At 48.8% G+C, this 16531-nt stretch overlaps 1 protein-coding gene across 2 annotated transcripts in view; it reads right to left on the bottom strand.

Moving 5' to 3' along the window:
- BAIAP3 (BAI1 associated protein 3) overlaps positions 1-16531 on the bottom strand; it is a 292957-nt gene that overhangs the window by 2481 nt on the left and 273945 nt on the right. For both annotated transcript variants that reach the window (XM_077274813.1, XM_077274812.1), the window contains exons 26-33: positions 14570-14638; positions 10684-10763; positions 9231-9339; positions 4241-4312; positions 3153-3236; positions 2463-2583; positions 1752-1875; positions 371-576 (exon numbers count right to left, since the gene is read on the bottom strand). In XM_077274813.1, the coding sequence (XP_077130928.1) occupies positions 371-576; positions 1752-1875; positions 2463-2583; positions 3153-3236; positions 4241-4312; positions 9231-9339; positions 10684-10763; positions 14570-14638 (865 nt within the window). The remainder of the gene's footprint in view (positions 1-370; positions 577-1751; positions 1876-2462; positions 2584-3152; positions 3237-4240; positions 4313-9230; positions 9340-10683; positions 10764-14569; positions 14639-16531) is intronic.

Below are 16531 nucleotides of genomic sequence, written 5' to 3'. Positions count from 1 at the left end.
ATTTTGAACGATAGGGGCCTAATTGGACTTCTACAGGTTTCTTTTATTACTGTGATGGCCCATCCTTTCTAGGCCATAGGTTTTAGATTGGTGAGGGTTCCAAGAGTCTGACCGTCACCAATCAGCTGGTTCAAGGGGTGGTGGTGCTCGTTATTTGGTGGCGCTCACGGTTTTTGTAGTGGCTATTCTGGGTGTTGTAGCAATGTCCCAGTAATGTAACAGTAAGACCATCCATCTGGTCAAAAAAGTGTCTCATTCCAATGCCCAAAGTGGTGACCTACTGGTAACACACACTAACCCTCCCCTCCAGTTTTGGAAAAAGTTATGGGCAGCCCCTTTAATTCTGATTCTCACTTTTGTATGGCATTACCATTGGCCATAGGTCTGGTCAGCTTCAGGACGGTGGGCTGGACGTTCTTCACACCACCCGTGACATGAGGTCGATTTAATCCATAGATGACATTCATGGGCACGACCGCCTCGCCGGCAAAGTCGTTAGTGGAGAGCCAGTCGTGGTCCATGACTGTGAAGACGATGCAGGCGGACTTCCTCCGGCACTGCTCCGACGACACTGGGCTGTGGAAGATATGACGACGGTGTGTTATGGGCGCACAGCTTACGTCAGATTATCATGTTACGCGCCAGTGCACAGAAGCAACTATCCACGCAAACCGGTAGTCCAAGCGGAGCTATACGAGGAACCAGTCATCGCCCCTATATATGGTCAAGGCTGGCCCAATTTTTACCTAGGCCGTCTGGCTTATACAGTATTTGTAAAATGAGATTTCAGAATCAGACGATCCATTTAATATTCTTACGATTACACTAGTACTAGATTATGTGTGTGATAAGTTTTTCAAAATTGTTAGCCCCCTGAGGGTCAAATACATGATGGGTACGACAATGAAATAAAAAATATCCGTCCCTAGAGAAGCCCCGATTATGGTGGTCACCCCAGCCCATGGGTGTCAAATCTGGGGTAAACCACAAAGGAGGTGCAGCATAGAGACAACAAGGGACAATGTCCCTTACAAAGAAGACATTACGCAGTGTCCTGAGTAGATTCTCCTCCAATTTGGTTCTCTTGCAGCTTAGTCTTACCCTGGGTTCAAACGCAGAACCTCCAGCCTGGCAGCCAGATATAGAGCGAACCTGTCGTCTTGGAAAACGCTCTTTGCCGATACAGGATTAATCTGCAGATAAATAGCGTTACCATGCTGCCAGGCAGTGTTACTAAAAGTGCAGCTACTGGGAGAGAAAATTAACTTCTTTCCTCCCGAGAGCCGCCGGCTTTCAGTCATGGGGTCATACAAGAAACGGCTCCAGCTGTTACTATACTGTGAGCGGCGGCTGTAAGCACGGCCCCCCGAACATAGATTAGGCGAATCTGTGCAGAGCGAGCTGTCAATCAAAGAGGCAGGGTGTGTTTACAGCTACCGCTCTCAGTATAGTGACCGGTGACTACAGCTGCTCTGTGCACGTCCGTATGACTGAAAGCTGGCGGCTCCCGGGAGGAAATAAGTTAATTTTTCTTCTTTCACAAAGGCGGCCGGACAACATTGTAACGCCCTTTATCTGCAGATTAACTCTATATCTGCTGGTAAATAGCGGTTTCCGGGGTATCCGGTTCCCTCTAAGGAGAATGACGGAGGGTCCTAAACACGTCCTGCACAGGGTCCTTCGCCGTTAATGTCGTTCCCTATCTACAGACCCAGAGCTTTAAAAAAAAAAAAACTTGCTCCTATACTCACAAGTAAAAGAGTTCATCGTACACCGGGTGTAAAGTTTTGGCTTTAACTTGTGTCCGTTGTCCTTTCACCATCGGGAAAACATGATGTGGACAGAGCTCAATGATGACGAAGGGATCACTAAGACCTGTGGCATAAGAAAACTACAGTTATATCCTGTCTAAGCTGTCCTCTGCGGGTCCGCGTGCAGGCGGACAGTCCTCTGCGGGTCCGCGTGCAGGCGGACAGTCCTCTACAGGCCCACGTGCAGACGGACAGTCCTCTACAGGCCCACGTGCAGACGGACAGTCCTCTAAAGGCCCACGTGCAGACGGACAGTCCTCTACAGGCCCACGTGCAGACGGACAATCCTGTACAGGCCCACGTGCAGACAGTCCTCTACAGGCCCACGTGCAGACGGACAGTCCTCTACAGGCCCACGTGCAGACGGACAGTCCTCTACAGGCCCACGTGCAGACGGACAATCCTCTACAGGCCCACGTGCAGACGGACAGTCCTCTACAGGCCCTCGTCAGACGGACAGTCCTCTACAGGCCCACGTGCAGACGGACAGTCCTCTACAGGCCCACGTACAGACGGACAGTCCTCTACAGGTCCACATACAGATGCAGGTCAGAGTTGTACTGATTTCGATAGCTCATAATGAATGGTAAAACAAACAGGAATACTCCAGGCGTATTTTGAGTAATCATTTGATATGTTTATGTTCCTCACCATTTGCGTCGAGTGCGATAAGATCGGCAGCATGCAGCACCTCCACGTACAGCTTCTGCTCAGAGGTCTCGTAATAGCACTTAACGCTAATTCTTCCGTATTTACTATGCTCGGCTGATCTCTGAAAAACACAGTCACTGTGTCACACTCATGGTGCTCATCCCGCTAGAGCATACCAAAGCTAAGATTGTATTCTGTAAGAAGAATTATCACCGATCCACAGCATAGGTGATAACTAGGTCAGTAAAGGTCCGACTACTGAGACCCCCACTGATATCCAGAATGGGGCACTTTTGTTCCCGATTTAAAACGGGTGGCAGTGTGAATGGAGAAAGAGTAACTAAACCTTTAGTAATTTTCCCCTTATATTTACAAGTAGATAGAGTAGAGAGAAGCCCACCAGTTGCTCAAGCCCTCCCCCGAGGAGAGGTTCAGGGGAGACAGCCCAGAGTACAGGTTTCAATACAAATTATAGGCCCATCCCGATCTGTGTGCGCTTCGGTCTTCTGTGGCGCCTTGATAAATTTGGCAAAAGTGACTTAGAAAATTCCTCTATTGATAGATTCCTCCCCTGTGTGCATAGAGCAGTGATCTGCAACCTGTGGCTCTCGGTCTGCTGTGAAACTACAACTCCCAGCATGCCCATATATAAAAATACTAATGCTAATATGCAGTGTCTAGCATAGTTACCTGCTCCTTAATGTTATCCAGATAGTACTTTTCGATAAGTTCACTTGTAGAACATTTATTCAGACGCAGCTCTTCTTCCAAAAACTGAAAGATGTAAGAAAAATCAGATCAGTTATTAATATTTCCCTATGACAATTGTAGTCTATATATACACTATTATATTTTACACTGCTTGTGTGTGGCAGTTTTTATGACTATGGGTAATCATCTAATATACCAATTTATTAAAAATGTTATCTAAAAAATACTTTACTTAAAAAAAAAAAATTAGTTTAGAACCTCGGGGGCGGAGCAAGACAATTGCAAAGACAGAATCAGTCATGCTCCGCCCCAGAGGTTCTACTGAATACAGTTTGCTATAGTGTTCCTTTAAGAACATAAAAAAGCAAAAATTAAGTGTTTAAGAAAAAAAATGTAAAAAGAATAAATCTGTTGACAGTTATTTCACCATAAAAGAAGTTGAATATTTCCGCTATCCTAAAAAGAGTTCATAATAAAGTTATTATTTAAACTACATGGTGGTAAATAGATAAATGTGGCCATAGTAGACATGCTAGGATTTTTTTTCGTGTGGATCCAAGGAAAACGCACTAACCCACAGGTGACACTTGGTCTGTATTTGGTCGTTGCTCACAGACGGCACACGGACGCAAAATACATTTGTGTGAACGTGACCCAAAACGGTACCAATAAAAATAAAATCAGTCCTGCCAGAAAACAAACCCTTGCAACCACAGTGGTAGCCAAAAATGAAAAAGTGGCCCTCATTCAGCTTCATCAATGAAAAAACAAAAAATGATGACTCTTTCGGGAGTCAATGAAAAAATTAAGAAAAAAAATAGGCTCAAAGGGTCCAAATCAGTGAGACTTATGGAGAAACGGTGAGAAAGGTACTCGGCTTTATATTTAGAACAGAACTTGGAAATATTCTTGTGAAATGTTCCTGTATGTACGGAGGACTCTCGGTCTGAGCAATTATTCCATAATTCTGGTTCTTCTCCGTGAGCAGAGAATGTGACGTTGATCTCTGACAAACCGTGTGGAGCTCGCACTACGGAATCACAAAGATAGTAATTAAAGTCAATCACCCGGTAATCTCCGTTCCGCAAGGTGTCCAGTGGTAACCCCTGTCCTTCTGCATGGAAAAAGTCTACGAGAGCCTGTCAGAAAGAGAGCGCTCATTAGTGAGACGGACTGTGCAGCACGGCCATCTTCCCCAGTTAACCCGCTGCCTACTGAACAGCCATTAGATTGTACTCCTGGGGCAGCAGGCAGAACAGCTGCTGTAAGGGCCATGGTCACTGGTAAGGGGCAGTTAGTGATGACTATGGAAAGGGGTTGATCACTACAGGGTAACCGTTTAACTGAAAATTAAAACCAATAGAAACACATTTCCGGACTGGCGCCACTCCTGCATTATCGGTGCGGTGTCTTCGGAAATGACTTTGCAGCCAATCAGAGGCCGTTAATGGGCTATAGCCTTTCAGTATCCTGTCTGAGCCCTATTCTAAGGTTTACTATGAAGCCCCATTGGAATCCCGACTATACGCATCTTCCGTTCTCAGCAGTATTACTTTGTGGACTTTTATCGCATTCCGGAAAAAAACGCAGCATATTCATTCTTTGTGCGGAATCGCGAGGATTCCGCACACATAGGAATGCATTGATCCGCTTACTTTCCGCATGTGGCTGTGCCCACCGTGCGGGAAGTAAGCAGATAATGTGCGGTTGGTACCCAGGGTGGAGGAGAGGAGACTCCTCCAGGCCCTGGGAACTATATAATTGTAAAAAAAAAGAATTAAAATAAAAGATCGTGATATTCTCACCTTCCGGCGTCCCTCGCAGCCTTCCCGCTCCTCACGATGCTTCCATTCCCAGTGATGCTTTGCAGCAATGACCTGTGATGACGTGGGTCTCGCGAGACCGCTACGTCATTGGGCTAATTGCCGCGAGGCATTACTGGGAACGAAAGCATCGCGAGGAGCGGGAACGCTGCAGGGGACGCCGGAAGGTGAGAATATCACGATTTATTATTTTTTAAATTATTTTTAAGATTAGATCTTTTTACTATTGATGCTGCATAGGCAGCATCAATAGTAAAAAGTTGGTCACACTTGTCAAACACTGTGTTTGAAAATTGTGACCAACCTGTCAATCAGTTTTCCAAGCGATGCTACAGATCGCTTGCAAAACACTAGTGTTTAGCGGGAAAATGCATGCACATTCCACATGGGATATACCCGCGGCGGGAGTTGCAGAAATTTCCGCGGCAATTCCGGACGTGTGCACATAGCCTCACTATGTTATCCCTGTACAGTAACATCACTGTGTGTATTATCACTGTACTATGACAGTATTGTGCTTATTATTCCTGTACGATCACATCACTGTGTGCATTATACCACTATTGAGGTATCAGTGCGCCTTATCCCTGTACTGTGACATCATTGCATACATTATACCACTTCTGTGACATCATTGTGTCTTATCCCTGTGCTATGATACTGTGACATCACTATATAAATTATCCCTGTACTGTGACATCACTGTTTATTATCATAGTACAGTGACATCATTGTGTTTATTAACCCTTTACTGTGACATCACTGTGTGTATTATACCTGTCTTGTCACAGGACCGGGTTAATAAACTGATATCACAGTACAGGGATAATACGCACAGTGATGTCACAGTACAGAGATAATACGCACAGTGATGTCACAGTACAGGGATAATACGCACAGTGATGTCACAGTACAGGGATAATACACACAGTGATGTCACAGTACAGGGATAATACGCACAGTGATGTCACAGTACAGGGATAATACACACAGTGATGTCACAGTACAGGGATAATACACACAGTGATGTCACAGTACAGGGATAATACACACAGTGATGTCACAGTACAGGGATAATATACAGTGGGGCAAAAAAGTATTTAGTCAGTCAGCAATAGTGCAAGTTCCACCACTTAAAAAGATGAGAGGCGTCTGTAATTTACATCATAGGTAGACCTCAACTATGGGAGACAAACTGAGCAAAAAAAATCCAGAAAATCACATTGTCTGTTTTTTTATCATTTTATTTGCATATTAGGGTGGAAAATAAGTATTTGGTCAGAAACAAACAATCAAGATTTCTGGCTCTCACAGACCTGTAACTTCTTCTTTAAGAGTCTCCTCTTTCCTCCACTCATTACCTGTAGTAATGGCACCTGTTTAAACTTGTTAACAGTATAAAAAGACACCTGTGCACACCCTCAAACAGTCTGACTCCAAACTCCACTATGGTGAAGACCAAAGAGCTGTCAAAGGACACCAGAAACAAAATTGTAGCCCTGCACCAGGCTGGGAAGACTGAATCTGCAATAGCCAACCAGCTTGGAGTGAAGAAATCAACAGTGGGAGCAATAATTAGAAAATGGAAGACATTCAAGACCACTGATAATCTCCCTCGATCTGGGGCTCCACGCAAAATCCCACCCCGTGGGGTCAGAATGATCACAAGAACGGTGAGCAAAAATCCCAGAACCACGCGGGGGGACCTAGTGAATGAACTGCAGAGAGCTGGGACCAATGTAACAAGGCCTACCATAAGTAACACACTACGCCACCATGGACTCAGATCCTGCAGTGCCAGACGTGTCCCACTGCTTAAGCCAGTACATGTCCGGGCCCGTCTGAAGTTTGCTAGAGAGCATTTGGATGATCCAGAGGAGTTTTGGGAGAATGTCCTATGGTCTGATGAAACCAAACTGGAACTGTTTGGTAGAAACACAACTTGTCGTGTTTGGAGGAAAAAGAATACTGAGTTGCATCCATCAAACACCATACCTACTGTAAAGCATGGTGGTGGAAACATCATGCTTTGGGGCTGTTTCTCTGCAAAGGGGCCAGGACGACTGATCCGGGTACATGAAAGAATGAATGGGGCCATGTTTCATGAGATTTTGAGTGCAAACCTCCTTCCATCAGCAAGGGCACTGAAGATGAAACGTGGCTGGGTCTTTCAACATGACAATGATCCAAAGCACACAGCCAGGGCAACGAAGGAGTGGCTTCGTAAGAAGCATTTCAAGGTCCTGGAGTGGCCTAGCCAGTCTCCAGATCTCAACCCTATAGAAAACCTTTGGAGGGAGTTGAAAGTCCGTGTTGCCAAGCGAAAAGCCAAAAACATCACTGCTGTAGAGGAGATCTGCATGGAGGAATGGGCCAAAATACCAACAACAGTGTGTGGCAACCTTGTGAAGGCTTACAGAAAACGTTTGACCTCTGTCATTGCCAACAAAGGATATATTACAAAGTATTGAGATGAAATTTTGTTTCTGACCAAATACTTATTTTCCACCATAAAATGCAAATAAAATGATAAAAAAACAGACAATGTGATTTTCTGGATTTTTTTTTCTCAGTTTGTCTCCCATAGTTGAGGTCTACCTATGATGTACCGTATTTTCCGGCGTATAAGACGACTTTTTAACCCCCGAAAATCTTCTTAAAAGTCGGGGGTCGTCTTATACGCCGGGAATCGACTTGTACGCCGGTGTATATGGTGGGTGGGGAGGGGGAGTGATCCTGATGACGAGGGGGCGTCTCACAGGAAAGTGAGTAATCCCCATTACCTTATCCTAGCGGTGCAGCGTGGGGGTGTCAGTGCTGGGAGCGGCTGTGTTCTGGTGCGGCGGCTCCTCTTCTGTGTGGGGCCTCTGTGCTGTGAGGTGGCGGCGGCAGCGGCGTATCTTTATCCAGTTGGGGCTCCTCCGGCATCTCCTTAGCCCTGGAGGCCCCGCCGCAACTCCATCGGTGCAATGTGGTGGCCTCCGGGAAAATGGCCGCTGCTCAGATTCAGATCTCGTGTCCCGAGATTTCGGGACGAGATCTGAATCTGAGCAGCGGCCATTTTCCCGGAGGCCACCGCATCGCACCTATTGAGCTGCCTCCGGGAAAATGGCCGCTGCATTGCACCGATGGAGTTGCGGCGGGGCCTCCAGGGCTAAGGAGATGCCGGAGGAGCCCCAACTGGATAAAGATACGCCACCGCCACCTCACAGCACAGAGGCCCCACACAGAAGAGGAGCCGCCGCAGCAGAGCACAGCAGCCGCCGCAGCAGAGCACAGCAGCCGCCGCCGCCACTCCCAGCACTGAGACCCCCACGCTGCACCGCTACGATAAGGTAATGGGGGATACTCACTTTCCTGTGAGACGCCCCCTCGTCATCAGGATCACTCTCCCCCCCCCCCCAAAAGGCACATATTCACCGGCCCTATAAGACGACATAGGGTGTATAAGAAGACCCCCGACTTTTAAGAAGATTTTATATTTTAACTGGTAAAGTTGGGGGGTCGTCTTATACGCCCAGTCGTCTTATACGCCGGAAAATACGGTAAATTACAGACGCCTCTCATCTTTTTAAGTGGTGGAACTTGCACTATTGCTGACTGACTAAATACTTTTTTGCCCCACTGTACATAGTGATGTCACAGTACAGAGATAATACAGCGATGTCACAGTACAGAGATAATACACACAGCGATGTCCCAGTACAGAGATAATACACACAGTGATGTCACAGTACAGAGATAATACACACAGCGATGTCACAGTACAGAGATAATACACAGTGATGTCCCAGTACAGGGATAATACACACAGTGATGTCACAGTACAGAGATAATACACACAGCGATGTCACAGTACAGAGATAATACACACAGATGTCCCAGTACAGGGATAATACACACAGTGATGTCACAGTACAGAGATAATACACACAGCGATGTCACAGTACAGAGATAATACACACAGTGATGTCACAGTACAGGGATAATACACAGTGATGTCACAGTACAGAGATAATACAGCGATGTCACAGTACAGAGATAATACACACAGCGATGTCACAGTACAGGGATAATAAGCACGGTGATGTCACAGTACAGAGATTAGGCACACCGTGATATCACAATAGTGGTATAATGACCCTGTCAGTCTGGGTATTGTAGTCCATATACGGCCCAGGACTCAACGCGGCCTATCTCGTATGTTTGTTCTGGGCATTAGGGCGTTATTTACCTCCAGTGTGTAATAAAACCGTCCATAGAACTCGACAGACACTCCCCTGTTGGAGTCCACAGCATCAATAATGAATTTCAGGAGGAGCCACCACAGCGCTTCAAGGACCCTATTGTAACAAAAATGACAATGGGGAGAATAATGAAGAAATGGTGAGAGCAGTGATCTGTAGATGGGTCATACACTTTAGCCAACACACAGTGATGGTGTAGATAATATATAGCATAGACAGATATATGTACCCTTAATGGGTATGTACTCATGGCTTTTACTCCATAGCCATCCGTCAGACATGGGTGGCACAATCAGTGGTGGCTGTTCTTCAGGTCGGAGGTCTTTCTTATTGTCCTTTACACGCAGCTGATTTGCAGGTTTACCTTTCTGCTCTCCTCCCAGCCCAGACCCCCTTTCTCCGTCTCTCTGGCCTCCACACACTTTCCGGCTTTATTGTGATTTCTCTACTTTCTCACAGCCTTAGGAACCTGACGACAAGCCGGATTTTGGTCAGAATGCTGATGTTCATCTAAGGCTGGTGCCAAATAAACCCAATATGTCAGTTCCCACTATTTATCTGTAACACCACAATGCCATATATATGCCCCACTGCATTCCCCAAAGTCCAGCCTCCTGCGGTGTGACATCCAAGACCCCACAGTAACATTTTCCCCAGCCCACGTCCTGACTTTGTGGGACTGACGAACATAGCAAAACTTTATACTTGGCCATCTCTGTGAGTCCTAAAGCCTGCGGCATGGTCGACCACTGGGGATACAGGACCCCAGTTTTTGCGATCAGTGGGGGTCCCAGCTCTCCGACACTAATCATCTATCCTGTGATTTACGTATTTTGACATTTGTTTTAGGCAGTTCCTAAAAATATCCATTCTAAAAAAAGGGCTTTACAAGCCTATACTGACTCCACCATGTAGGGTCCCGATAAATATATATATTGTTTTAACCTGGTGTAAATCCCGCTGTTCTGCTGCATCCGGCGTTCTTTTTCTTCTGTTTCTGTACCTCTCCATTCCTGAGATAAGGCATCTAGTACTTTTTGCCAAAGGGGTGTGGTTCTCAACTCTTATTCATGGGTGTTTTCTTGAGGACCACTCCCAGTTGGCTAAAAAATAAAATAAAATTTATATACAGGAAAGAAAGGGTTACATCTCAGGAATGGAGAGGAGCAGGAACAAAAGAAGAACAACGTCAGATTCAGGGGAACAGCAGCATTTATACCAGGTACAAAGAATATTTATTTATGGAAAGCGACAGGTCCTCTTTAAGGCTCATGGATAGGGATGATCTAATGAGAATCCTTTACCATCATCCATCATTATACGACACTAATCACTGAATGTCTGATGAGCGTGAGGGCACGGGGGGAGTCTTCGGGTAACACGTCCCCATATTTACCTCTTTGATTCATTGCGGTGACACCTGAGACGCTCCGCTCTTACCTGTACAAGTTCTCCTTCACCAAGGTTTCACTCAGTATAATTAATTTGTCATCGAGATATTTCATTAGTGGAGACACAGCCTGGAACAGAGCACACGCCATATGTCAGTGATTAAAATGACAGATAAATTACCAATGTTCCAATGGATGAGCCGTAAAGTCTAAATTAATTCAGATGATTGCAGTAATTATTCCCATATTTGTGGACATTTCCATAAACATGATTGTGATTGCACTGACAGGTGCTACAAATACCGCACAATGCTGCCAGTTCTGCCATATCAGAGGATGAATCAATCACTTGCAACGCGACCACATTCCCGTTATAATGGCGCACTGAGGTCTCTGGTGTGACGGTAAACACGTGGCGTGTTGGCCATCCCTTCATTCTAAAAACGGGTCAAGAATATTCTAAAAGTAAAATAAAGGAGCCCTGAGCTGTGACGCCAAGAAGCCATGACTCTGAGCTGTGACACTGCGGAGGCGGGGCCCCGAGCTGTGACACTGTGGAGGCGGGGCCCTGAGCTGTGACACTGCAGAGGCGGGGCCGTGAACTATGACACTGCGGAAGCGGGGCCCCGAGCTGTGACACTGCGGAGGCGGGGCCCTGAGCTGTGACACTGCGGAGGCGGGGCCCTGAGCTGTGACACTGCGGAGGCGGGGCCCTGAGCTGTGACACTGCGGAGGCGGGGCCCTGAGCTGTGACACTGCGGAGGCGGGGCCCTGAGCTGTGACACTGCGGAGGCGGGGCCCTGAGCTGTGACACTGCGGAGGCGGGGCCCTGAGCTGTGACACTGCGGAGGCGGGGCCCTGAGCTGTGACACTGCGGAGGCGGGGCCGTGAACTATGACACTGCGGAGGCGGGGCCCCGAGCTGTGACACTGTGTAGGCGGGGCCCTGAGCTGTGACACTGTGGAGGCGGGGCCCTGAGCTGTGACACTGCAGAGGCGGGGCCCTGAGCTGTGACACTGCGGAGGTGGGGCCCTGAGCTGTGACACTGCGGAGGCGGGGCCCTGAGCTGTGACAATGCGGAGGCGGGGCCCTGAGCTGTGACGCCAAGAAGCCATGACTCTGAGCTGTGACACTGCGGAGGCGGGGCCCCGAGCTGTGACACTGTGGAGGCGGGGCCCTGAGCTGTGACACTGTGGAGGCGGGGCCCTGAGCTGTGACGCCAAGAAGCCATGACTCTGAGCTGTGACACTGCGGAGGCGGGGCCCCGAGCTGTGACACTGTGGAGGCGGGGCCCTGAGCTGTGACACTGCAGAGGCGGGGCCGTGAACTATGACACTGCGGAAGCGGGGCCCCGAGCTGTGACACTGCGGAGGCGGGGCCCTGAGCTGTGACACTGCGGAGGCGGGGCCCTGAGCTGTGACACTGCGGAGGCGGGGCCCTGAGCTGTGACACTGCGGAGGCGGGGCCCTGAGCTGTGACACTGCGGAGGCGGGGCCGTGAACTATGACACTGCGGAGGCGGGGCCCCGAGCTGTGACACTGTGTAGGCGGGGCCCTGAGCTGTGACACTGTGGAGGCGGGGCCCTGAGCTGTGACACTGCAGAGGCGGGGCCCTGAGCTGTGACACTGCGGAGGTGGGGCCCTGAGCTGTGACACTGCGGAGGCGGGGCCCTGAGCTGTGACAATGCGGAGGCGGGGCCCTGAGCTGTGACAATGCGGAGGCGGGGCCCTGAGCTGTGACAGTGCGGAGGCGGGGCCCTGAGCTTTGACACTGCGGAGGCGGGGCCGTGAACTATGACACTGCGGAGGCGGGGCACCGAGCTGTGACACTGTGGAGGCGGGGCCGTGAGCTGTGACACAGAGGAGGTGGGGCCGTGAGCTGTGACACAGAGGAGGTGGGGCCGTGAGCTGTGACACAGGAGGTGGGGTCCTGAGCTGTGACACAGAGGAGGTGGGGTCCTGAGCTGTGACACAGAGGAGGTGGGACCCTGAACTATGACACTGAGGAGGCGGGGCCATGAGCTGTGACACAGAGGAGGTGGGTGTAACGGGGTCTACCGTGCTGGAGTACCTCTTTCAGTACCACCCCGTGTTTCAGGAGGTCCACTCTGCTTTGGCTGGAGTCTGAATGAAGGACGCTGGCTGGAATTGCTTGGTTACATGGGCGCATGTAAAAGATCACTGCTTCTCCACGTACTTGCAGTGTGACAACACTTTACTCACAGGACACAGAATATATCACAGATACAGAGGGCAGGCCAATTGAAAAGCGGCAGGCCAGACATACATTACAATAGCCGCAGGGGGCCGGAGCCTGCGGATATTTACTGTGGGAATTACAAAGGTGGGGGAGGTCAGAAGGGGGATATCTTGTCCCCTCTGCCCAGGGGCGCAACCTGTGGGCTGATGCATTAGGGACATGCATCTCACATGGAACCTATTATACATACATATAACTGCACAACATATTCTGGGTGCTGGGGGGTTCCATAACAGTGGGGTCCTGAGCTGTGACACAGAGGATGTGAGACCCTGAACTATGACACTGAGGAGGCGGGGCCGTGAGCTGTGACACAGAGGAGGTGGGGCCCTGAGCTGTGACACAGAGGAGGCGGGGCCCTGAGCTGTGACATAGAGGAGGCGGGGCCCTGAGCTGTGATACAGAGGAGGTGGGGTCCTGAGCTGTGACACAGAGGAGGTGGGACCCTGAACTATGACACTGAGGAGGCGGGGCCGTGAGCTGTGACACAGAGGAGGTGGGGCCCTGAGCTGTGACACAGAGGAGGCGGGGCCCTGAGCTGTGACATAGAGGAGGCGGGGCCGTGAGCTGTGACACAGAGGAGGTGGGGCCCTGAGCTGTGACACAGAGGAGGCGGGGCCCTGAGCTGTGACATAGAGGAGGCGGGGCCCTGAGCTGTGATACAGAGGAGGTGGGGTCCTGAGCTGTGACACAGAGGAGGTGGGACCCTGAACTATGACACTGAGGAGGCGGGGCCCTGAGCTGTGACACTGCAGAGGTGGGGGCCTGAGCTGTGACACTGGAGGCGGGGCCCTGAGCTGTGACACTGGAGGCGGGGCCCTGAGCTGTGACACTGCAGAGGTGGGGCCCTGAGCTGTGACACTGGAGGCGGGGCCCTGAACTATGACACTGAGGAGGCGGGGCCCTGAGCTGTGACACTGCAGAGGTGGGGGCCTGAGCTGTGACCCTGGAGGCGGGGCCCTGAGCTGTGACACTGGAGGCGGGGCCCTGAGCTGTGACCCTGGAGGCGGGGCCCTGAGCTGTGACAGGAGGTGGGGCCCTGAGCTGTGACACAGAGGAGACAGGGCCCTGAGCTGTAAATATGCCATCCAGAGATATTGCCCTTTTATTGCTAATTTTTAGGATCTTTACAAGAGGGCGTAGCTCACAGGATTCTCTGGGGCGTGCATTTAGGCTGTTGTCTATTATAACCCTGTAGACAATGCCTCTTGGTAAAAACCATAAAAATTAGCACTAAATTGAAAAGTCCATATCTCTGCTACCATATGGCAGCTTTAAAAAACAAACCAAAAACAGAATGCTCAGGAGCTGTGGGAATAAAATAAGAGCAAAAATGACAGATCCTCTTTAAAGCACCAGTTATGGTTAGTCTCATAAAGCTGCAGATTGTTACCATGTTCCTTCATGGATAGGAACTATTGGGTGAGACCAGGACCACAACGTGACATGTCTGATGAGGAGTTTAGTTAAAGGGGTAACTGGGGACTTTATTCATTTTAGATTGGTGGGTTTGAAGGGACAGTGGATATCCAGCGCCATATCCCCTACATTGGGGATGTGATAATATACAGTATTATCACTCCACCTTACTGATGGTTTCCTTTTTTATCAAATATTTATCTTCCTTTCATCCTATGTCGCTGTCAGACATTAGACTCCTCATCATTGATACCCACCTCATCATTCTGGATAGAGTCCGGTGACAAGCTTATGTGCTGGATGTATTTCTTTATATCTCCGATCATCTGCAGACACAGGAGAAACGTTATTTCACTCTATACAGTATATAAAGTAATTTCTGCACTAGGACCCCATAAAGTGCTGATGATTACGCAAATGACCCCAAAGTTACCATTCCCAAGCAGATCAGGGGTAAGGATTAATATCTCCATCCAATAAGGATTCAAATGTTGGGGCACAAATATTGTTATATGTTACTGTATAATGTATAGAGTGTGACAAGTACTGTTAGTATACTATAGATAGTGTGCAGCACAGATCCTCCACAATGTAAGATAAGTAATGTGTAGTAATGTGTAAGTGTACAGTGTAGGATTAGTAATGCATAGTGTTATCACATAGTTGACTGTAAGATAGTGTTTTGTAGGGAAGTTCTGCCCAGCAACAGACAGCAGGGTAAGTGAGAGTTAAGAGTTGGGACAAGCCCGCATTGGGAAAGGTTAGTGCCAGAGAAAGCAGACTACTTCCTGATAATCAGATAGAGTTTAGAGAGTAAAAAGTGTGCGGTGCTGCCAAGGGGTGATCCACAGCATAAAGAGACGTATTAATAGGGGATCCTGAAGAGGAGTACTGACAAGGCGGAGTGACTTTCTAAGAGGCGTTATCTGACAAGACACCGAGTCAAGAGAAATCCGAGAGCTTGCTAGTGCCGAATATAATGGACCTGAACCGGTCTGAGATTGTCGGAATAGTGGGGGTCCTGAGCGGTAGATCTAGGGCGTCCATAGTGATAGGACGCGGAGCCGCTGAGCGAGTGGAGAGACTCGCTGATCAGGACGGTGGCATAGAAGCTGGGTTGTGGTGACATAGGGCGAAACGGATAAGCTGCAGGGTCCTGGAGTAACCTACAGAGGAAGGACACAGTAGGAAATGATGTGTGTGAAAAGGCTTCTTACGGTGAAGGGAACGGGCTTATGACTGTGTATCCCTTGTACATAACCCTTATCAAGTTCAGTAAAGGCCCCATGTTTGAACGGAAATCTCGTAAATTATCTTTGGAACTCAATTTTCCTGTAAAGTGCCAGGGTGTTATGGAGCAGCAGCTCGTCCATGGCTACCACCCTCGGTGGATTTACAAGTAAACCAGGAGGCCCCCATACATATTAGGCTGTCATACCGGCCATAGTGGTGGATTCAGCCAACTTTAGATTAATGTATATTGGGGCCTTAAGAGTTAAAGGGGTTGTCTTGGATGTTAGCATTGATAGCCTATCCTTAGGATAGGTCATCAATGTCTGATCAGTGGGGATGCGACAACCGACACCTCCGCCGATCAGCCGCTCCTAGTGTCGGCGGCAGCAGGAATTGTTCAGTTACCGAGCTGCACAGCTCCACTGACTGTATAGTGGCCGCGGCAGGTACTGCACATGCACCCCCCAAATGATTTGAATAGGGGGCAGATACCAGTACCCAGCCGCAGTTACTGTACGGTCGAAGGGGCTGTGCTGTGAAGCTACTAACGGAGCAGTTCCGGCTGCCGCCGACACCAGGAACAACTGGTTCCTCATACTAAAATGACTGTTTTGACATGGACATGCTGGAAATGCTGAACCCTACCCACATACTGTGTGCTGGTAGTTTAGTCTCCACCAAGCTAGTGACAGGTTTTCCTTAGGCGAAGTTCACACGAGCGTCTAAAAACAAAAATCATCCAATTTTTCCGCATTGAAAAACGGCTGATTTTTGCATCTATTTCAGTTATTAAAATTTACAAGATCAAATACAGTTTCCTATGGTAAAGAATCGCAACGTATTGGATGCTATACGGTTGATGATCTGATATTTTTGGTGCACAACATATGGAAGAATTTTTCGATGACGACATTCGGTCTGTGTGGAAAAAATGGTCGTCTGAACAGTCCTAATGAATAGCATTGGTCCGAGTGCTGTTTGTTTTT

Source organism: Ranitomeya variabilis, chromosome 7, assembly GCF_051348905.1.
Source record: "Ranitomeya variabilis isolate aRanVar5 chromosome 7, aRanVar5.hap1, whole genome shotgun sequence".
Lineage (NCBI taxonomy): Eukaryota > Metazoa > Chordata > Amphibia > Anura > Dendrobatidae > Ranitomeya > Ranitomeya variabilis.
This window is presented reverse-complemented; position numbering and strand designations above follow the sequence as displayed.